Source organism: Notothenia coriiceps, unplaced genomic scaffold (genome assembly GCF_000735185.1).
Source record: "Notothenia coriiceps isolate Sejong01 unplaced genomic scaffold, NC01 NC01_scaffold00034474, whole genome shotgun sequence".
In the NCBI taxonomy this organism is placed as follows: Eukaryota; Metazoa; Chordata; class Actinopteri; order Perciformes; family Nototheniidae; genus Notothenia; species Notothenia coriiceps.
The window spans coordinates 253,067-277,473 of NW_011367175.1; the positions used below are offsets into that span (position 1 = coordinate 253,067).

Genomic DNA, 24,407 nt, shown 5'->3' on the forward strand with positions numbered 1-24,407 from the left:
TTCTTCTCCAGCATACACCCCCTCACCGTGTCTCACATTCCTTCTTTCCTGGGCAGCGTTAGCAGCGGCGGCCACCCTCCTCCTCCTCTCTTTGCGCCCTTGGCAAATGAAAGGTCAAAGACGCTGCAGTGATTAATGAGCAGTAGACTCTGGGATCTCTCTGTCAACCCCCCGCCAGTTTCCCCCCCCCGCCTCCCTTCCCTCCTGCCCTCCCTGCTCCTTGCATTATTTCATCTGCTAATCTCACACAACACTACTTAGTATGTCGCGACAAAAACAGCGTTGTGTGTCTGTGCCGAGCCAAGTGGACACAAACTCTGATGAACTTTTCTGCGGGGGAATAAAGGGAGAGTATTATCGAGGAAGGGGAAGCGAGAGCGGTGCTCACAGAATCTTTTCGGGGGCCGAAGAAAAGGTGCTGTAGTGTAAATGGTTGGCTCTCCACTCAGCTTTTCATCTCAAGATGTTGCTACCCAATTCTAATGATTTAAGTAGTGGGCTTTCAGCACAAAAAAAGTCCACTTCAGTAGCTTTGGCGGTTTTAAGGAGTAATTGAATGTGAACGTCACCGCTCCTTTCACAGGATAGATGACACTTCATGGGCTCAGACCAACTGTTTATTTGAAAAAGTAATGAAATATTTACTCTCCGTTGCAGTACAGATTAGCAGCAGTAATTGACTGCGACAGAAGTCTATGCACAAGTATGCGCGTGTTTTATAGCGAGAGAGAGAGAGAGAGAGAAAGAGTTAGAGGGCCCCTCATGTTTGAATGCAGATCTTCAGCACACAATAGGCCTGTTAGTGAGGCTGAGTTTCTGCCTGTCACTTTCTCTCCACATGTTGCTTTTTCTTTCAGAGATAAGTGGGCCTAATGCTGAACAAATAGTGGAAATCAGAAGCCACTGAGAATCATTTGCCTCTCCTTTTCCCATGGCTCCCAAATAGACACCCAGACTCACAGACAGAGGGAGTGACGATGAGAGAGCGAGACGGAAAAAGGGGGGGGAAACAGAAGAAGAAGACGAAGGAAAAAAAAAAACCTCAATGAGCAAAACAATTTTGTCACCACAAGCAAATCCAATTGAAAAGTCTTCTGGATGGGGAAGAGCTGGAGTTGTCGGATCGGGCCATGGCAGTGAATAGATCCAAGCAGGCTAAATTGGCATCAGGTGTGGGCTTCCCCTGGCCGGTGATAGGCTCCCTCATTGTGCTGGCTAGACATTTGGCCATTTTCAAATATAATGGGAGAAATGAATGCAAATGAGTGAGTGGACTGAAATGTATTTAAATGCAGATTGAATGGGGGGCTCTGCGTAGCGCCTGATAACAAGTTGCTTTAGGAGAAGGGCCACATTGTGTTGGATCATCCCTCCAACCCCCACCGCTCCTAACCCCACACCAGCAGTCCTGTCCTCTCTCCCTCTGTTGCACTTGTGTCTCATAAGGGGCCATTGTTCACTGGGTAAACTCTCTCAAAACTATTTACATTACTCGTTTATTTGAATTTCAAATATTTTGGGTTCTTTCTTCTCCCATATATAGCTGACACACATGCAGCCTGCCGCCTCTGGCTATCCAATAAAACAGTAATTGCAAAAGGACAGGGGGCTGTGGCAGAGAAAAAAGAAAAGAAAAAGCCGGAAAAGGAGGGGTTCAATCATTAATGATAATGTTGCTTATGTCCATAGCCTCATTAGAGGCACTATAGCAGCGAGTAGCATGTGTTTCACAAACAAGTTCCCCCTGCCCACTGCCGGTCCGCCGCTAGCCCACGGCGATCCATCTTCTCAAACGTCTCCTTCCTATATTTAAGGAGCTCTCGTTACAGCCTTTCCCAGACCTGTGAATTTATGGTGCACTCCAAGCGGTTAGCATAATCGCTGGGAATGCAGTCATTTCAGCGGGAATGTGGGAATTAGGGCAGGAGAGAAAAGGAAAGCTGTTGGTGTGTTAATTGAATTTCATAAGAATCCTTGGCTGTAGCGTTGCCTTGTTCACATGGCAGTGTGGACACTCTACATCTAATTGTTTCCCACTATTTATATTTTTCACCCTTGTTTTTTATAAAGATTTCAGTATTTATTTTTTCCTCCAGCCTTGATATTTGACAGTAGTTAGAGACATGGCTTATTTGCACAAACTGTTCGTTGTTCTACTCTCTGATCTCAGTGAATAAACAAGAACAGGGTAACAAGTAGGGTGCCTTCTCCTTAAAAAAAACAGCTTTTTTTATTTTTCCCTCATCTGCATTTAAAACACAATTTACATGCAATTAAATTTGATTAATTAGAGACACTAACCTCTGCACGTCCTGTGTGCACATAATGTTTCATGCATTTCAATGTCAACTAACTCCATGTTTACTTAAATTCAGTGTTTATCAAGAGCCATCATTATGTTTATTTTTCACAGTCATAATTTCAGCATAAAAGAAAAAAAGACGTTTCAAATATTTGACATTGAACCCTTCTCAGCTTGAGAAAGTTTACTTGGATAAACAAGTTGTTCAGTTTTCTGTCTGTGTGTTTCCGAATGCCAGTTATTTAGAGTCAGGGGGCAGCTGGGCCAGCGACTGCAGAGATGTTTCAGTGTCCAGAAGTTTCCATGCGGTGATTAATAGGAGGGGTAATGTAGTGGGGAAATGAGTAAACACTCCCTTGCTCCTGGCTTTGTGCTTCAACGGCTTGATGACAAGGGCAGAGCAAGGTGAGAATTAAACAGACCCGCAGAAGAAGAGAAAAAGAAAAAAAGGATCCGAGCAACGGGCAGGAGGGAGGAGTGAAGCATGACAGACCTGGGCAGCGAGTGGGAGTGAGGAAAAAGCGACTGGGTAGAAAAAGGCCGCCCTGACAAAAGTGGAAGTTTCTCCTGAAGAAGAATAATTAAAAGCGCTCAAGGGAGGGCAGTTTTAATTTCACATGTAAGGGGCTAAAGATTTCATTTAAAGGCGCGGAGAGGAGGTTAATAAGATGAACAAAGCAGGGAATGTGAGAACATACAGTGTGAGGAAGCGCGTTGGACTTTCACCTGACACGTTTTTAATTATTAAACCTCTGATATTTCTCTGTTGAAGAGAGGGGGTAAAAAGAGAAGATTAACTGATTAACGGTCATGGTATACCCAATTACTCACTCATGAGGAAATAAATGTAACTTCGCCGCGGTAACACTTCTCTTCAGCGCTAAACGTCGCAGAGCTTCCAACACCAAAGCTAAAAGCATACTCTGAGTTGTGCTGGCGGTCTCAGTCGCAGCCTACTGGGAACACAACCAGAGCATTGCATAATAACTCTAAAGAAAAAGTGAACTTGCTTCTACAGTGGAATATGTGCTCTTGATCACTGAAATCTCACTCCATTAGTGCTATCTGAAGTAGATGTATCCCAATTATCATAATAAGATCAGCTTGGTCCCATACTCCATGGGACTCCAAACTCTTTCACTGCCACAGAATGATCAAAAGGACTTTGTGAACTAGACCCAGAGTCCCAGCTGTGGGCTGATTTGTTCAGTAGTGGTGAAAGAGGAACTTTAATTGAATATGATGTATTTCTTTTACTTGTACTTTTGGGCCCAGTCTGCCAGAAGAGAACAACAGAGACATGCCAGCTTGTTTAACGTTGGCTAGATATCGACCCAAGAATACTTTTCTTTACTTAGATCACCGTTCAAGGATATAAAACAATTCAGTGTTTGCCAAGCTGCACCCCAGCAATAGACTTCCTCTGTGATGCCAACAGTATGCGCCACAGGTCTTGATGTGTCCCCCCGTACTCCTCCCTCTTTATGAAATCATTAATATTGTCAGTGGATGCATGGGAATGGGTGTTTCACTGCAATCCCAAAATCCCGTTTCCGCCGCTGCGTCTGCCCACACACTGTTTGACACTTATGTATGTTTATCAGTCTCTAATGAAACACTGACAAGTTCCCCCCGCACAAGGGACGCTGTGTTCCATTAATTGCCCTTAAGGAACCTTGGGCACTCACAAAAAGGCTGGTCCTATTGCAGCTGACAGCAGAGGGGCCCTCAGCCCCGGGTCCCCTGGAGAGAGAAGATATTAAGCATTAGCAGCGTCTGCACTCTCCTTCAGTCTCTCTGTTAGTCCTTTTCTCTCTCTCTCTCCCTCTCTCTCTCTCCCTATATGCATCCGACTCCCTTGGAAGCAAAAGGTGTCTCATTCTATTTCTTCAGCCACACGTTACTTGACCACGGTGTTTAGCGCGGAGCGTGACAAAGAGAGCTGTGTCAGTTAATTTGTCAGAGTGTTTGTGATTGATTTATTCATCTAGGGCTCAACAAATGTTTGTACTGAGATGAATCCCCTGAACCATCATTTGCTGCAAATTAAACCCGGCGCTCTAATGACACACAGATATGAATGAACCAAGTGATTAAAGAACCCTGTTTATTTGGACTCATTCAAACATTTTCAAGATTTATTAAGGACAAAAGTTATTATCACATCAACAATTGAAATATGTAGAAAATATGCTGCGAGGCAATTACATTATTTTGTCACACTGTTTTTGCCCTACACAATTTGAAAGGACTAAAGGGACATTTCTTTATGACTGTTTTCCCTTTTTCCCCTTGAAATTGTACCTAAAGGGAAACTGCTACCGGTGTGTCACTTACACCTTCTGCATGTTCATTGTTGTTTTTCAGGTGTGTGTTGCCTGTCTTTGTACTTCTCGTGTAATTGTTCAAATGTGAGAAACCGTTTTTTTGCCTCAGCTTTCCCTTCTGAAACCGCCTCTCCCTCATGAGACCCGTGATCTCTCTATTAGAACGTGACAAAACATTTGTTCTCACTTGAAATGATTGTCTGTAACATCCTCTAATGTGATTCACAGTTTATTTGCAAGTCCATTGCGGCGTCAAACAAGGGGTTATGGGTGATCCACACGTATGGATAATTCTTAAGCGGATGCATCTGGCGTTGCTACATGCTATGATTAGTTTCCAGAGCGTTTGTGAGTGTGTAAACCATTGCTGACACGGATGAAATATAGCCTAGGTTCACTGGGAGTGCAGAGAGAAGAAATGTACCCCATCTGTAATACACTGTGCAGACTAATATCAGCTCCTTTTCTCTGATATTGCAGTGAGATATCGATCTGGTAAAATTGTCCCATATTGGAGCTGTCTGTTGTGATATTCATCATGCTGTCATCTCTCCCCAACACCTACGCGTTATTAGAAACCCGGGTTTGAAGAGGTTGAAGGGTTTTAGTCTCCGAGATGTAGCAAACAATTCATCATGAGAGAGGGAGAGAAAGAGAGGCAGAGAAAAGAATCCAGGTGAGGTGGTGCCTGGGTAAGATTTATGTCTAGCCAGGCTGTACATTAAGAATTATATCATCAAGCAAGAGGACACCAGCAGCTTCTCTGCTATCTGCTGAGCAGGCCTATTTGCTCTCCTGCCAGGCTTAAATGGAGTTTTCTTTTTTCTTTTATGAAGCTTTTAACAGGAATCTGAAGTCTCAAGGAGGCACAGTATCTCACCCAAACAGAGTTATTTGTGAAACGCAGTGCAGCTTGTCAAAAGCAATTGTTATGTATGTGGGGGTTTCAGTGAGGCTGACATTATATTGTGCGCTCAATGCCAGTCACTCATCAGAAATAAAGCCTGTAACTGGTACGTGCCATCTTCAATTTGGCCCACTTCAGAGTGGGAATGTAGTTTGAGTTCCTGTTATTTCCTCTCGTTGCTCGCAGTCAGGGATTCTTCCGGGAGGATCACAGAGATGTACACAGACGGAATCCAATTCTTCCGTGTTTTGCAGAGGAGTCAGACTTTGATTTGTCTTTAACTCGGTACAAATGCTCGTCTGGGAATGTGCAGGCTGGGGGCTTCCTCTGAAGTTCTCTTCCTCTCTCTCTCTCTCTCTTCCCGTCTCTGGGAAAGTGTGTGTGCTTGCACGCTAGGCTTTGCTCTGTTAGCCACGATGTTATTGTTGTAAACAGTATTTAAAGCACAGCTGGCCAAATTGATCAGGGCTTGCGTTGGAGTGAACTTGAGCAGCAGAGAGTGGGGCTGCATAAACAGGGCTGCTTGTATCTAAATATGCAAACACTCTCACAGCAGTCCACACTCAGGGGAACAGACACTGTTACTTCTGATGGAGAAACAGTGAGAATCAGTGGGAAAACAGACTCGAGCCCTAACCTTTCCATGTATACACAGAGAGAGGAAAGACAGGAACATTTTTCCTGATTATGTAAACATTTTTTCCCCTCCCCAGATCATATTTGGACTCCTCCAAGTATTTACTTTTCATTAATTATTGAAAAAAAGAAAATCAGGGGAAAAAAAGAGAATAAACAGTAGATAATTTTTTGTTTAATGTTTCACACAGGATTCCAATCCTCAGTGCAATTAATGCTAATCACCACTGCCTTCCTGTTTAGCTTGAACTCAGATTGTGTTTGTGAGTCGTTGCTGTCTCCGTCCACATCTTTTGCTCGGTTTCTCCTCTCTCTCCCCTTTTTCTATGCGTTTTTCTCCCTCCTCCGTCTCTGCTGTTAGTCACCGTGTCTCTTCGTGTTATGATTACATCACCCTTTCGCTCTGTTGTGTCCATTTAGACCTGAAATTAATCACATCCGACAATCTGGTGGTGCTATTCCCAAAGTTCAAAAGCTTTAGCGGTGAGAGAGTGATGTAAAGAAAGAGGTGGAGGGAGTGCAAGATGGAGGGCATCAAGCATGTTGGGGGTACTTAACCATTTGTAGAGCACAGTATATTAATTGCTTATCGGTTTTTGATTTTAGAGTCATTTAGAGTCAACCGTACGCATCGTCTTCACAGCTATTGTTCTTTGGGGTTTGTTAATTGTCACCCCACTGGCAGAATTAAAAGCAAATTAAAAGCCTTAACTATTGACTCTATCTGAAGTCACTCTCCACAACAATTTCACAAAACAATGGGGAGGATTAATGAAAATGCAGCTTGATTTCTGTTCTCCAAAGCTTTTGCTATGGGGGACCAATTAACTACCCTTCAGGATGACTTTCACTTCTAACTGCCGGTCTGTTCCACTGCCAGAAACTGGGATTAATTCTCAATTAATCCCTCCACCAGAACAACTCTGCCTTTGTCTGCTGGGGAGGACATGAGCATACAACACCGAGGTTACCCCGAGCCTGTTTGCTGGAGGAACTCCACCCCGCCTAAGATTGATACACCCTGTAGACTAGCTCTTCTCAAGCTGAAAATAAGAGCCATTAAAAGGGAATGGTTGACAATGATTTTTCTTTTAGGATTTTGAGCTTTATTAGCCATGCATATTAATGAGTCAATTAATTCCATTCGTCCTCGCGAGTGGTCTGTTTGTTTTTGCCTGACCTTTTATCTTGGATGCGTTCACGCTTGGCTCGCTTTAAGCACTTACTCCATACTGCGTTTCCCATAGCCTCACGTCCAAAAAGGGAGTTTTTATGTGTTTAGCAGTAAGATTCTCCCCCTCTCTTTTGTTTTCTCTCTGCAACTCTCTCGTTCTCATCCATCCACCCTCCCCCTCTATCTTTTCCTTGCTTGTTCTCCCTCTGTCAGAATGCCTGCTGGATGTATTCCTCTCTAAATGTGACAGGAAATATGCTATTATAGCATGCAGAATATTTGCCTGATGGGATTTGCAATAAAATTACTACATTTCCCTTCCATTAGGATCTCTAAAACCCCGCTCTCTAATTTATGACTACCCTGGCAAAAAGACATGTTATATACATAAAGAATAAAGTAGCCCCCAGTCCACATTTAGCTCGTCCTGCTTTCAAAGTTAGTTGAGAGGACAGGAGAAATAATTGAAAAGTGCAGCTGGACTGTGTACAATCTTGTAAGGGATGCCTAGAAAATGAGATTAATCAGTGCACAGACATTGTGGGGAAAAGTTTGCAGTGAATGCCTGACAGTCGTGCTCTTTCTCTCATTTCAAATGTTGGCAGGCTAGCAGGCAGCTCCAAGGGAAATGCGCTCCTTTCATACTTGAGTAATTGATGAATTGTATGCAATATGCAAATGAGAATCCATAAATCTTATGAATGACAGCTTAATTTATGTGAGCCTTAATGAATGCAGGATTAGATTTTAATTAAATATCCTCAAAGGCACCCTGACTGGGTAAGTTTTTAAAGCCTTGTTTTGAAGACTTGTTTCATATGCATCGCAGTTCATGAAAAAGAGAGATCAGTGAGAGTGGTTAGATGAAATTTCCTCGCAGTTTGAAGATAAGACCTGTTCTGTTTTGCTAACCAAAGGCACTTGCAATTAATAAATATTGGAGCAAAATCATATCTAGCAATCTCATTTAGGGTTTCCTGGAACTGCTCATTCTCATACATTTGATTAACTGCATTTACTTAAAGCGCTATCTGATTTCTAACATTTGGTACAGTATCTTTTTAATTAAGAGAATCATCCATTAGGCATGGAAAAGTCAACCAATTAGGCTTTCCTCATCAGCTGCCGTGATGTAGGAAGTCTGCTTACTCATTATCACAGTCTGTTGATGTGATACCAAACAATCTTGGACTCTGTAGTTATGGGACGTACAATTATGAAATCAGCTTTTAACATTAATGATGCATGGGAATAATCAGCCATTTATGGTGTTTTCAGATCTTCTTTAGATTCTATTTCACAGCTGAGAGGCTTCAAACAGCTCTAATAGAATGCGATTACAAGAAGACGCTCTTTGTAGCTACTGTAGCAGTGCTTTTCTCCTAAAGCCTGGCAATGGTGTCACGACACGGGCTCGAGGAAGGAGCGTGACTGACTTCCAAGTTCCTGCGTGCCATCAGACGCCGCGATGGTCTCACCCAGCGTGGTTCTAATCAGGCCTGAGCCTAGACAAAGGCACCAGGAAGGCACCCACACTCCCGACTACTACTGATCTCAGCCCTGCACATTAGTCCACACAGGGATCAGAGCACAGACAGCACTTTAAAAGGGGTTTTAGTGGGATTGATGCTAACTCTCTCCCGCCTTTGATTTCACACCATTTGATCTGTGATATATTGTTCCGTAACAAAGGTTCACAGTTTGCACAGAGGATGCAGCTGTTCCTACCCCCTAATAAATAATAGTGTGTTTTTTTTTTCTCTTTCTCCCGGCACTCACAAACTCGCTGTAATCCAGCTATCTAGATCAGATAAGCGCGATGTGGCTACCTGTGCGAGGCGGTGTTTGACAGGTGCAAGGGGAAGCTGATTGAGATAATCCAAGAATAGGCTCAATGCAAATACAGATACAAGATGAGGGCGAGGATAGATGGATGCATGAAAAAGATGGATGAGCAAATGCATTCTCATGTATCACATTGTGACTCTGAGATTATGATCATCACAACCAATAGACTGCCAAGGTCAGCAGGAAGTATAAATCATCTTTTCCCCACGTTTTGAAGGAACATAGATCCTGTCATTTTCAGGGGATTTGTTATACTGTGTGTCATATTATTATGATTAGGATTATTGCAATTACAATTGTCTAGGGTTGAATTGAACAATCATTGTCTTGATCGATTCATTGTTAAATAGTTAATGTATCCATTTTGTGTTGTGAACATTTTGAAAATTATATTAATAATTTTAATTTCCTAAGGCTCAATATGAGATCGTCTTTCTGATTAAAACACAAATATTAGTTTTACATGTACAAGTGTGCACATATACAATACTCAACTCAGAGAATAGACAATGATATGCTTTAGTTATTTAATGTTATGTATATAATTCATGTTAATGTTATAGTAGAGCGTTTGAAGAAAATAAATCATGAGTAAATGATTAACACTTACTTTGTTCTCATGTTAGTTTGCATTGACAGGGTTGTTATCTCCCGTGTTTGCCAACATTAGTGTGTTCTCCATTGAAGAGCTAAAAGCAGCTCATCAAGAAGAACTGAGAACACATAATTAATTAGACATGTTCTCACCACAAATCCACAGTGGGAAATCAGCAGGTGTTAATTTTTGACTTGAGTTTATACTTCACACTTGCACGTCAAGCTTCCTTTTGTTGCCATAAGGAGAATTCTTTTTCAAAGCAGAGGAAAACAAACAGTTACGCTTGTTTTCAAAATAACTAATTTCTAGAATTAAAGTTAAACATTTCCTCTTTTAGCCTCAACCAACCCTGTTGTTTTATCGGTGGGGATTTTAAATTGGAAGTAATACACCACAGCCATGTTATCCCTGTCTTTCAACAAACACAGTTAACCTCCTGGGGGTGGCGCGCATATTGTTAAACTGTTTGATTGAACCAAATTTAAAAAACCTATAAACTCAGCATATTTAAACCCCCGCTGGTCTGAGGCCTCTGAGTGTCTGCCTGACCCGACACTTAAAAAGGTAAGGAGCTGCTTTGTTTTATCAATAAGACCTTGTTTTCATGGCTGGTCACCACCCCAGCAAACCAATCAATGGGGCATGCTCCGCTATCGCTGTGAGAGAAATGAAAAATAAACCCCAGATAATCCTTCAGTTAAAAGGTTACTCAGGGCGATAAAAGCTATTTTGTTAATTTATTTACTCTCTGCACTGGAGAGATAAAGAAAAGGAACAATTAGGGAATTCTAGGTGAGAGATTTTAAAAGGGCAATGACATTGGGTTAATATTTTATAAGGCCTGATTGGCAGAGACCTGGAGAGGCCTTTTGTTTACACAAGCCCCAGACGGAATGATTCACTCGCTTGTTTTGGCCGACTGGGCGGAAATGGAATAAATATCTTCATCCTTACCTTTTAGAAACGTCAAACAAAAGACCGAGATAAAAGGTTAATGGCTCAATCATAACCACCAGGAAGTAATATTATGCTCTTTCCCTGCAAACTGGAGTCACTATTGACATAATCAGGTTGAATTCCTAAAGATATACGAAGATGGGAGGAGCAGATGATATTTGTGTGTAACTAAATCCACTGAGGGAAGTGCGCTCACTTGGGCTAAACATTACATTTGTGGTTTCAATTGATTTATAACAGATCATAATCACTGCATTAACGGCGTTCTGGGTAATAAGATCTCAGTCACTGCTTCCGCAGACAGAAAAGTGTCTGATAGTGAGATGTCAGAATTTTGCCTGGAGATCAAAAACCGTCCAGATATCTCATTCGATATTATACCTCTTATTATACCTATCACCTCGTGTAGGCTTCCTGTAAACGGTGAGAACGTGAATTTAATTATTGGCCTTTTATTGCATTGTAGCGCTGAAATTGGACTCGTGTGGAGTGTATTGTTGGGCCCCGTGTAATCTGATTGCCTGCGCAGCGTAGTGTGTTGGATAGTATCAGGTTCCAGCCGACTCTGCTGGGTCAACACACGGCCGGGCCATTAAGGGAAGTCTGGTTCAGGGAAAGTTCACCACTATTTTCCTTTCACCATGGTAGCGAAACAAAAAAGAGAATAGATGTGTAACATATTTGTGGGCCGAGCCCGAAGCTGGCGGGGCCTATTTTCTTTCCTTAATTCAAGCCAGAGATATGAGGGCCCTGAATATCTTTTAGTATACATATAAATAAAGCAGGGAATACAATTATTTTATGATTGACTTCCAATACAGAATTTTCCAAATAAGTCCATTTTAAAACCCGGTGGTTCCTATTTTTATGAAACATTTACAGTAGTGAAGGGAAAATGAAAAAGAAGCAAGGAAGATTAGGAAAGACAAGGCATGAGAAGAACCACAAATTCCAATCATGAATCCAGTTTTGCTGTGTTTTTTTTGGTGCAATAATGGCCTAGTTTGGAGCAGTTTTTCTGTGCCAGGTTATTTAGGGAATCAGCATCTGCTGCTTGATAAATAGCCTGGCTCTTTTGTTTTAGGCCAGGTTGAGTTCCTCTCTGGACCCGGCGTATCAGCCTGTACCGCTCTGACCAGTGCAGAATCTGCAGTAATGTTAGCAGGAATGCCTCAGCTGTGGCGTTCAAAGGAACAATATGTCATACTGTTAAGGAGGATTACAGCAAACTACATAATACACAAAGCTGTGATTATTTTAAGAAAGATACAACATAGTCACAGCACACCCTCTTATAAAGTGTAAGCCTTTTCTGTCACAAGGAAAAGAGGCGATAACTTTAATTTCTGAGGGATTTCCTGTTACTTGAAAGTCCCTCAGTTCAAAGCCTTCCTTTTTTCAGTTGGTGTATTGCTTTCATGGCTAGCCGGTGTTATTTGTGTGCAGAGAGCAGTTGAAATGCTATCCCTAACACCCAGTCACATTCTCTTGCAGCCTATCTAAACATTACCTTTACTTAACCGGGTCTTTGTACCTGGGTTCACATTCTTTGACATGATCTAAGGTGGATGTGACGGTTTTTTTTTGTCCATTTGAGGGCCTTTTTGCTTTTAGTATCGTTGGTAAAAAGCCTTTTACCCATCACATACCCTCTATTGAGGTCTTTCATAAATAATTCAGCCAGAGCACAAGTGAAAGTGATGACAGCAAAACTGTGTGCGATCTCTCCCTCTCATAAGATCAAAGAGGTGCTTCTATAGAAATAGGAATTACATTTCCAGACGTTCCTAGGTTGAACGGGCGCTCATTTCTCGTTCTCACTTTCTCTCTCTCACTTTCTGTCATTCCCTCTCACTTTCTGTCATTCCTTCTCGCCACTTCTTTCTAACCCTTTTGTGTTTTCCCTCCAAGGGGACACAGTTGTTTAAAGGGCTGCTTTGGCTTTTAGTACTAAAACCTCCAGAGCCGGTATATGAGAGAGTCAGCACATTCAGACAGATAGAGCGAGTGCACTCTATTAGCAGGACTGAGGTAAATAAACCTCACAAGACACGGCTGAATAAATTCAACTACTAAGGCTGTGTGGTATCTGAACTAAAACACTGCATCACTCTGCAGATACTGCCTTTGGGACCTGTAGTGAAATGTACTGTAACGCAAACAGCCACATTTACTTTACTGGTTGATAAAGTCCACAATTAGACACCGTTGTTATATAAATTAAAGAACAACTAATCGGTTGGTATCTTTAATTACATTTATCTGAATCTCAATTGCGAAAAAACCCTATAAATCCGTAATAATCTTTAAATAATTTGACATAGATTCTAAATATGACATGGTAAAACACTAGTTTACCAACAAACAATACATTAATAATGAAAGTAATTAAATGAAATGTTATGAGTGTAGTGAACAACACTTTATCCTACCACCAATAAAATACTACCTATTCAGATGTATTTTTGAAAATATATTCCAATTAAACTTTACGATAACACTTGACATTTACATTACTGCGTTTGCATTTTAACACCCCTTTTAAAGCTTATTTACTGAATAAATATGAACCTCAATTCAGTTTTCTTCCTATCCTTTTTATATAAAATGATATTTATTTTGTACTTATTATTTATTCATCCTGTTTATCCATGTTGCCTCCTTAGTTACGCACGCTACAGCAGTGTTTTATGGACGGGCTGAACTCAGTTCGTAAGAGAGAACTTAGTATCCCGGTAAAGCTTGAAAATTGACTATTGTATGTGAAATAATGTATGAAGCCAATATGTCACCTGTGTCAAGACACCATAATTCATCTTGGGCTGAGACATCCAGCTCCTTGTTCATAAAGAATATACCTCTATAGGATCATGGCCCCCCTCATTATGGGCTCATTGCATTTTTTTCACCCTGTAGGCCTTTCTCTGTAACTATAAGCCAGCAAAGTAGGTATTGATTGCAACTCGAAGCTGTATTAATAAGTGTATGAGTAAGATGTGTGGAAAGTCAGGGGTGTATCTGCTCTGAAGGCTTTTCTCCTGCACTGTAAGGTGGCACAGTCATTTATCACGGCTGGATCTGTGCCCCTCGTTTGGTGTAATAAAACTCCCCCATCAGAACCGTCCAACAGGTCTGAATCACTCTGTCACACCACCTTCCAGCTAAGGCACGCATTAAATCAAGCAAGCAGAACATTTCCTAAGGCAGCCATTGCCTTTTAATTTCCTGAAGAACCTTAAAATATCATTCATTACCAGAACTACACATATTTGGTTTTTAAAAGTCTCATAAATCAATAGTGGCCTGACTGCAATAATTATAACAAGTTAACATGTAATTTCCAGGCCGAAGGCCGCGCTCTGGATTTTAGCATATGCAAACGAGGCAATTCAAATAGTGGAGGGATATTAATACGGAGGAACAGGTAACGAGGTACGGGTTATGAATTATGCATCAAAAAGTGGTTGATCTTCAATAAAGGAAATGAATTCACCGTGTAATCTAATTAGTTATGGAAGTCTATTATGTTGAGCTGCAGAAAGCAACTGTCCTTGAAAAGGAATGTATTTACAGTCCATGTTAGCTCTTTGGATTGGAATTGCATTCTGGGGCGCCCAAATGTTAACACCCCCCCGCCATCACCAACACCACCACCACCACCACCCACACAACCCCTCCTCCCCCTGCCAGTTTCCTCCTGGTTTCTTACCCACAATCTCTTCCTTTTGGTGTTTCAGCTCCAGACCCGGACGGCCCCCGAAGAGGAGCCAGTGCATGACATCATCGGAGAACCCCCACATCATGCCCCACTCGGTCCCTGGCCTCATGTCCCCTGGCATGATCCCACCCACAGGTATGGTTTGGTCTTGGTCTACAGCGCTCTGTCATTGTTGCTAAGGCTCTAATTCGATCTGTCTGGGTGTCTTCTATCTTTCTCTTCCTTTCTGTCACACACACTCAAGCACACACACACACAGCCTCCCCACCAGTGGCCTCCCCGCAGCTTGTCCTCGAAATGGCAACCAGTCCAAAGTGACACATGCACCCAACCACCAGACACCAGCCGCTCACTCGTTTACCAAAAACAGATCTTCTGCTCAACCCCCGGAAACTAAAAGGGGGAGGGGGGGGGGGGTGGGAGAGAATAAATTGGAGTGGAGATCTTTTCTCTCAGATTATTCCAGTAGATGTTGCATTTTGCCTTGAGTGCATTCTAATTAGTGCGATTAAATCCACTGCACTGGTATATGTACATAGGCAGTGATGATGCTAAAGCAAGCTTATCGCCACGAGAATCAACAACAACCGTTTGTGCCCTAACTTAGCCCTCGGGCCAAGTCTTATTGCAACCAATGCTTTTGTTCTATTTGTGGCTGGCTTCATTGTGACTGCTTTGATGTTGGTGGCGGTAACTGCTCTGATTTGCATATTTAGCTCTCCTTCCTTATATGTCTTTAATGATATTGTACTGTCGAACGGAGCTCTTTGAATGCTTACCCACTGTATTTAACCAGCTATTTATTATAGTAATTTAGTAAGAGATAAAACAGCTGGTTTTCCTTCAGCGTATAACAGACTTTTAATTATCCTACCATTTTTTACATCTGTGTGAAATCAGTCAGAAAGTGTTTTTTCTTCTTCTTCTTTTTCTCCAAAAGGCAGCGTCTGTGAGGGTTTTGAAATTCAATAACACACATTGGGCCATCCTTGTGATTCAGTACAATGGGGGCTCACAGGCTACTGCTTTGAACTCTGGGAATAGAGTGAGGTCACTGGCTATCTGCGGCGCGGCATAGAAGGCGAACTTAAAGGCCGAAGTGAACACAGAGAAGGACAATGATGAGAAAGACCCATGTTATTTAGTGGAACATAAAGCAAGTGAAAAGCCTTTTGATATCATCCCCTTTAAGCCCGGAGGGACTCTATGATCTTGACATTTAGTCAGGGTATTCAGGGGGCACAGATAAAATAATTGAGGTTTTCGGTCTTCTCATAACTGCGTTAAGCTTCTCAACTGTGGCGAGACATAACTTTTCCATCAATTTCTGTGTTATAATTAATCCATGTATTGTTTTGATTATAGTATTAAGCATTACATGTCAAAGAAGTTGCACATTCTGGCGGATTCCTAATGTAGTATAATTGACCACACATAAGTTAGCATCTAAGTAGGCGATTAATTGATCTCCCTGTCATGTCCAAATGTACTGATTGATGATTAGAAAACCGACATTAAAAAACTGTCTCATACAGTTACACTATCATGTCATGTCATATTAGTTCATTTTTCAGATGAGTTGGGCTCACGGCTTTTCCCGAGGCTTCACTCATTTCCCACGAAAAAGCCACTTCACAGTTTAATTTGGGCTGCAAAGATGGAGCGAAATATACAAAGATACATGTTAACACTCGCTCTCTCTTGGTGTTACATTTGCAAATAATACATAATGCAGCTCCTTATCACCAAGGATTGATCTTTCAATTGTACAAAAGGTCTCACTCTTATTTTAGGTATACATTTTTAATATATGTTATCTTGTTGCTTCCAAAGGCGGCATGCCATGACAGAATCAATGTAGTATTCTTAACTCAATTTTAGGCATTTTGTTTGATTTCTTCACACAAAATCTCATCAGCAAATGTTTTTTTTACATATTAGACACAGACATTAGACATAGACACACATCATACTAGATTTAAATCATAACCATATTCAACACAGTGGAAAGATTTCGTCTTCGCACTCTAACAGGACCAGAAAGCCCTATGTGAAACACATTGTTAACATATGTATCTTCGCCCTTGACACCAGTTCCACTTAGAAGAGGACATCTTAATATGCTTAGGTTTTCCATTTAAGGAAAATACCCTCATACAGTATATGTGTGTGAAAGCACATGTTTACGTGCAAGTGTCTGAATGCCTGCTTTCTAGCGTTCATGCCCCCGGGGGGTGTGGTGGTGGTGGTGGGGGGGGGGGGGGTTGAGCTGGAGCCTTTCCAGTTTGCTGATGCATTTACAGGCAGACAGGCAGATTGGCCCCCAAATCGGATTATTTGCTGTGGACTGACACCACACTGAGATGACATCTCCTTTAAAGTGGAGAGGGCCTCCACTCACACTCTGGCCACTACTTAAGCAGCAGCTTCAATATAATTCATTTATGTCCTGGATATGGCTTCAACCTTTTGAATAAGGCAAGAGTACTGCATTTACCATTAGAGAAATGAATGTCACCTACATCTAACAAGAGTGTACTTTACTGATAAAAAACAATATTTCCTAATACTGTCTGCCTCAGCCTTACTGTGTGTGTGCACGTGGTTCCCTGTGCCTCAGAGAGCTGGTTCTTCTTACAAGTACTGTAGGAGGAGACATATTGTAATATTTATGTTCGTTTGATGTACAATTAGCACGTCAGCTCCTAGAGTGGATCATCTAATCCGGTGCCACTTCAAGCTGTTTTAAAATAGATCCCGTATGCACCAGGTAATTTAGTGTCAGTTCTTTGTGTCTCTACCCCTCCTATTTCAGTCCGCTGCTTGTCATAAGGTTAGCGCGCTGCGTAATTGATACTAAATTTGTCATGATGTGGATAGCACAGTTCAAGTGGTGCAGTGTACCTAAGAGTCGCGTTGTTCCCAACCCCAGTTTGTCATTGCTGCGTTGCCACCAGTCCATGCATAAAATTAGGCGGCCATGCTCATTGACATGGAGTGTCTCTCTCCTACTTATCCCGCTTGCCCGATAAATAAAGTGTGTTTTCATTGTTGCCCATGGTGCAGTCCCTAACAGAGACAGAACAGAAACACAACAGATAAGCCCCGCTTATTTTCCTTTTTTAATCACTGCGAGAGAAAGCCGTAAAAGTCAGTCTTTTGTGTACTGATGTGAAGTTAATCTGATTTTAATTTAATTATACAAGTTAGTTGCGGAGGGCACAGGCATTGGGGTGTTTGTTGTAAGAATGTTCTGACATTGGCGCAGGTATGGGGCAGCTAGCATGTTAATTAATGATGAAGATCCTGACAATATGCAGAGGCATGACAGCGTTAAGCCAGTCGGCTGCTGCTTCCTTTGCATATTAATAGATCCTTCATTATTATTTAATATGACAGCTGCTCCAAGGGCTACCATCAGACCTTGTCTCTGTTATTTGCTGTTTTGTGCTCCCCATGTGACACTGGCATGCTATTCTCTATTTGTTGAAATGTTCCTCTTTTCTCTTCTCTGACTGGTGTTGCTCTCTACATGCCTCCGTAAAGCGCTGTTTGTTTTGTGCTCAGGAGGATTCTTTTCTGACCGTGTGCATATATGAGAAAAGTATCTGAATCTAAAGGTGACTTTGAAAGAATATATGAGGCAGGATTGTTTTGTTTGCATGGTAATGAATGCAGATTAGCGCTGAGTGGGATTGGTCTTGTTGACGTTTAGACTTCTAGTGGCTTAATAGACTTGTTGCTGGGCGCCAACATCTCCCTGGCTTCCTTATTACGTCCACTGTATCGAGGTGTGTGTTATCTGGATATGACAATTGATCCGGTGAAATGAAACAATTATCAGAACAAAGATTTCAATTCATAGAGTGTGTCACTTAGTCAAAGACCGGGTGGAGGTTTGGGTGGAATGATAAATGAAAAATGGAAATGTGATCATTTCATCTGTTTCACTATAGTAAAAATCAATTTCTGAGCATTTATTTACTCAATACACATTTGTTCAAAACCTGACAACCTATTCTTTATGGATTCATTTCCATTTTTTTTTTGTACAGTATAGTCCACTTTACTTTAGAAAAAGATATGTTGAGGACAGACAGGCTGCAGTGCAATAAACCACAGAGAAAGTTAGAGAGCCTCAGAAAGCACCACTGCGGCACTCCTTTGAGCGGCACCTGATTTGTGGGGGGAATTTATCACACAAACAGCCCAGAGGTGATTTCAATATTTACTCGGCAGTCTGTTCTGCATACGTCTCATTTGGAAAACAGTTGACTCTTGCCCATTATACACAAATGAAGGCTGACCTTCAGACTGGGCAGAGGCCACATTCATTATGTGGAGAAGTATCACCTTCTTATGAGGCAATGGCTTTTTTCCCCCCTGATCTGCCCATGCATATTGAACAGCAGCCAGGGCCCACTGCAAACGAGAGGGCCCGGGCTGACATGATATATACTGTACGTCAATATGGTACTGATGTATTTTAAGATGCAAACAAGGCTTTAAATTATATGCACCTCCATGTCAGTGGCTCAGAGTGACTCTCGCCATCTGCCTATCTGCTGGGGATGAGAGGAGAGGGTGCCCAGACCGGTGTGTTCTTTGTGTCTTGTGTGTGCGCATGCTCTCATGTATCTATTAGAGCCACATGTTCGATTTTTCTACCTCTCCTTGTGCTCGTGTCTTCCCTCAGATGCATGGCTAATAGTTGCTCTTGAGTCCCATCGCGGAGACGTGACAGCTTAGTGATGATAAACGCAGACGTTGCCTTGTTCTGCGTCAAACGCAAAGCAAACCTGGATATCCAGTATGAGCAGATCCTGTGAAAGGGCAGGTGATACACCGTATTGTGGATATGAGTGATTCCACTAATAGGTGCATATCTTTTTCTCGCCGTACATCTTTGATTTTGCTGCTGGGGTTGGCAAGAAGAGTCTTGGGACTCTCCTGAGACACAGCAGGCCTGGAGGAGCTTTAGCACTATCTGTCCCTGCTGTTTGAGACCAGCCTCATGAATAAAGATTTCAGTCACGTTCAATACAGCAGAACCCTGGAAATACCACAATGACAAACCAATGCTTTATGATCTCTGCAGTGTGCTCAGCATATGTATGTCTATAATCGCAGACTTAGTACATCAATCATATCAAGTCCATTTTGATCGAGGTGGACAACCATTTCAAATATTGCTGTTCCAAAGTATATGTAGGGATGGCATTGGAAATGTGAATGATAATTAAAAATGTGATGTCGATAGTCATTTAGACTGCTTATGAAAAAATCTACTTCAGGCCTGAGCAGAATCCATGTGTATTCTTAAAGAAAGATGACATGTTATCAGACATTTTCAAGTGTTATGGAATCATAAGTCATAATTGCTGGATTATAAAATTAAGCAACTTTAAAAATACAAGTCGGTGAATGCAGACACAAAGACTATCAAGTAGGAAACATAGCGTTTACATTCTTTTTTTTTCATTCTGGAAATTAAAAACATATTTAAAGTTATGGCCATTAATATAAAATAACTATTTTATTTCCTTAAAAAAAAATATATTTCATCTCATAATCTATCTTAGTATTTACATTTGAGTTTTCCGTTGCCCTTATGTGTCAATATCGTCTTTTTATCTATTGCCTCATTCATTTCCTGAGTATGTTGGGTTATGTTTTTGAAAATGTAATAGAGATGATATTCAATTTTTACATTTCTTTACTTTTTTGAAGGATCATGATCTTTAGTTAGTTTTCACACATGGCCCTCCAAGTACTGAATGCACTCAAAGGCATTTTCAAGTGTTTGAATAAATAAACTTCAATACCTGGCACCTTGTTAATAGTTTTCCATTCTGCTTGATGACTTGGCCTTGACTCTCAAAGAGTGTTATTATTATGAGACTCTAAAGTCTATAGCTGTAAAGAACTTCAATACCAATGTTAAGCATTATTCAGGGCTATTGCGTCCATTGAATACATTAGAAGGTATGATTAAAATACCCTCAATAAGGTTTTTGAGACACAGTTCTCTTTGTATTTGTTCACATATTGAACCCGTCTCACTTTGTATCTCCACTCATGTCACATTGTGTCACCTCACCTTTATTTTACACACACGTACTTTGTGTATTGCACATACAAAACGCATCTTGCAGTATTACCTTGACTGCATCTGTACTCATCAAGGTACACATACATCAATATAGTGGGGAGGAATACCGGAGTCCATGAAACATTTATACAAATCATATGCTACCACACACACACACACACGGATCCATCCCATCAGCATGATAACCTGCTGTGAAGATATCCCCTGTCAGAGGGTGAAAAACCAAGCTGTGATCTCATAGGCGCTTATTCCCCCTACACTGTATACAATTATTCATTGTTTTATTATTTCAAAAGTCCTATTTGTTTTTGTTTTTTTCTTTCTTCACCGGGGCAGGTTTCTGAAAGGTTTTGCAGGTGCAGTGGCTCAGCCCCAGCAGACATGTAGTGTTCTGTAAGCTCTGTCTCTTCTCCTCCTCTCTCCAGGTCTGACAGCGGCGGCGGCAGCTGCTGCCAACGCAGCCATCGCAGAGGCCATGAAGGTCAAGAAGATCAAGCTGGAGGCGATGAGCGGCTACCACGGCAACGCCATCCACCACGGGATGGACATGGAGAATGGAGACCTCGGCTCCAGCGTCGGTGGGGATGCCCTTCACACACACTGTCACAAACACTTTTACAATCATATTAAACGGAAGACAAACGTTTGTTGCAAAGACAGACACAAACACACACTTAAAGACCTGCTTTCTCATCTCCATTTTGATATACACCACAAAACACCAATATGGTATTTTAATAATAGAAAAACACTTGTAGCAATACAAATCTGCATCAAAATACATACATAGATTTAATGTAATGCACGTTTGCTATTGGATACAAAATATGATCTATGAATTATGTCAATTGCAAGACATTGGCAACATAATAAAAACAAATAAAAGATCATTTAATTTTCCAACTTGAAGGGGGGGGCAAACATATTCTAGGAGTAGGGGAAAAGCTGCTCTAACTTTAAAAGGGGACTGTATGTAATATAATAATATTAATTGGAATTCTATATTTCTCCAAAGGCAACCAAAAGCGTATCAGTTGTCTTGAATGTTCATATTCTGCTTAAATAACATCCAAATACATAATAATACGTTTATGAATTATAATACGTTTATTTATTATAGCACCTTTCACATAAATAGATTTCACAAAGTGCTTCACAAGTATAAATGAAGACCACAGAAACATGCATACAATAACCACAATGAGGCAGAAATGTAAGGTCAACATAAAAACAAAACACAGACCAATTTCCAAACATTTCCAGCACCGGAAACAAACACCTCTCCGACAGAAGTAATCAATAATCCCATAAAACCAAATACTCACCGTCTCCACTATACCGCTGCTTTCTTAATGAAATGTTAAAGGCTTGTTTTGTTTAGTATGCACTGTGAATATCCACCATGAGGTAAGTCTGGTTTTCTCTTGAAACATTTTACACTTTGTGTGGAAAGATTTTTTTTTTTTTAAAAGCCTCGTTGCTAATAGCTAAGTGAAACTGTGAACACAGTTTTCCAAAGCTATCAGCTTTTAACAAGATCTAATTGAATTGCTGTGAAAGCATTGGTTTTTCACTATGTGCCATTTCAATTAATTATTAGCCAGAAAATGCAGAAGGATTTTCCTAATATCACACAGAACCACTTAGTGTATTAAAGAGAAAGATAATGTATGTTAGTGCGGATTCATGAGCCCATTCCAAATTATAAACCAAATGTAATCCCTGTAGCTTTGGTTGCTAAATGGAGATTTTGATTCACTTACTGTAATAAATGGCTCGACTGCTGAATACATTTCATCAGTAATACTTGACACCGTGGAGCTTATGGTGTGTGAGATGAAAACAGGATGTGTTTCTAAGCAGATTTAACAATGCAAAATGCATAAAGTGTGAGGTCATCACTCCAAGAGAATGGAGTATGTAAAAAAAGAATACGAGCGTACGAGGTCACGGAAATAAAGATAAATGTGAGTACCAACAGCAAGGCTATGGCAATGGAGCTAATAAGAAACTGTTTTATCTTTTTACAATTTAAATTGTAACCTTGAGCCCACAGCCAGCCACACAAGCTCCCGGTAGAATCATAATTCTGGCAAGGGGGAGCAGCGCTAGGTGTGGGTGCATGGGCCATAGCATTAGCTCTCTGAGTGAAATATATGGCAGTGACGCCTCTCGGCCCCATCCACAATCAATTGGATTCTTTTCCTTTAATATTTACTCGCAGCGATGAGATGCTCGTCTGCATGGTGATGAACAGTCTGCCACTGGCGTTTGAAGGTGACCTGTCAGTGAGTATGGACAAATCTCTCGCTCGCAGAAATGTAGAAAATAAATCATTAGGGGCAGGCAGTCAGACAGGGGCTTCTCTCTCTCCCTCACTCTCCTCGGATTTAAATCAGCTCAGATTTATGATTTGAATTAATGCTTCGTTTGGTCAAAGGAATGGTCGCTGAGACAAATGATGTTTGGTACTGAAACCATCCTAATATTGATTGCTGGGTGTCGCAGCAATCTCTTGTTTATATCAAGCACTCTCCTGTGACAGGGTGGCCAGCAGGAGTCATCCTGATAATACGCCGGAGAAATATGGCCTGCTCGGCAACACAGGGCCGTGAAACACAGCGAGCAGCATGCTGTCTTCTTCATCTCGCCCCAGGCAGCCACTCACATGTTTATTTTCCATCAAAAGCATTTTGTAATTTAACAAGTAATAACCGACTTACATGATTTGAGAATTGGTGTCGACTCGAGGCTGCTTTCAAAAACTATTTTGGAGCGTGAATGCCTAATATGTCCAGCTCTCAAGCCCATTATCACATAGCAATCCAAACATATAAATCACTTGACTGATATAGCATGGAGTGGGCAGAAAGGGAACTGTATTTGGGTGAAGCTATGTTGGTCTGTTTTCTTTACAGTTCTGGGTAGGGCATGACTTCATACTGTTCTCTCTCAGACCATAGCTGCTCTGAGGGAATGGACTGCAGTGTTATAATCAACAAGCTTAAACTAAGACTCACACAAACGGATGTGTTTACCTAAACAAATGATATTACCAACCATGATAGGAATTGATATGATAATGAGCATGCTTTTGATAATACCACTAAGGACATAGATCCATTTAATCAGTAAGAGCTTCTACATGAACCCCATTGGAAAATAAAACTCTCCTCAGGCTAAAATACAGGTGCCTCATCTCAGTGTTTGTCTGAAGCAGATCTTTGTGAAGAGCTTAAAGCAAAGCACAACAGAGCCAGCCAGTGAAGGACACTCTGTTCTGTTTGTAGAGTTGGATTGCCCGTCGCTGTCTTTGTGTTGATGTAAATTGAACAGGCTAATGTTTCTCCATCGCATTAAATATTCATTACAATTAGACCTTCCTGTTTGCGTCAATGTTATTAATTATAAGGAAAAAACAGCCAGTTCGACTCAAAATAGCCAAACATCCGGAGTGAGAAGGGAAGAAAGGAATAAATATCTGTGTGGGAGTAATTGAGGGAGAGACAGATATACATATATTAAGATAGAGATATTGTGATGGAGCAAAATAAAAATGTTTAAAAAGAGAAAAAAGGTGTCTTGGTTTGATTTTCCCTCTCGGCCTTTAGTCGGGCAGAGGGAACCCTCTCAAAGCACAATGTGGATTGTTCCTGCGCCTCTCAGGAAATGCCACAATTACAGATCACAGACCAAGCAAAACATGTGTGGCGCTGGGCCTTTAGGGGGATAAACAGCCCGCCATTCCCCCCCAGTGCATTGACCCCAGCCACAACCTTCATTACTGGGAGAGAAAATATTGTCAGCTGCCCACTAACAAACACCTGC

General features: G+C 41.3%; 1 protein-coding gene across 1 annotated transcript in view; it reads left to right on the forward strand.

Moving 5' to 3' along the window:
- The first annotated feature begins 2,642 nt into the window (after positions 1-2,642).
- Positions 2,643-24,407, forward strand: part of LOC104962237 (dachshund homolog 1-like) — a 61,015-nt gene continuing 39,250 nt past the window's right edge. Inside the window, exons 1-3 of the mRNA XM_010790660.1 lie at positions 2,643-2,707; positions 14,487-14,602; positions 21,005-21,157. Coding sequence (XP_010788962.1) covers positions 2,643-2,707; positions 14,487-14,602; positions 21,005-21,157 — 334 coding nt within the window. The remainder of the gene's footprint in view (positions 2,708-14,486; positions 14,603-21,004; positions 21,158-24,407) is intronic.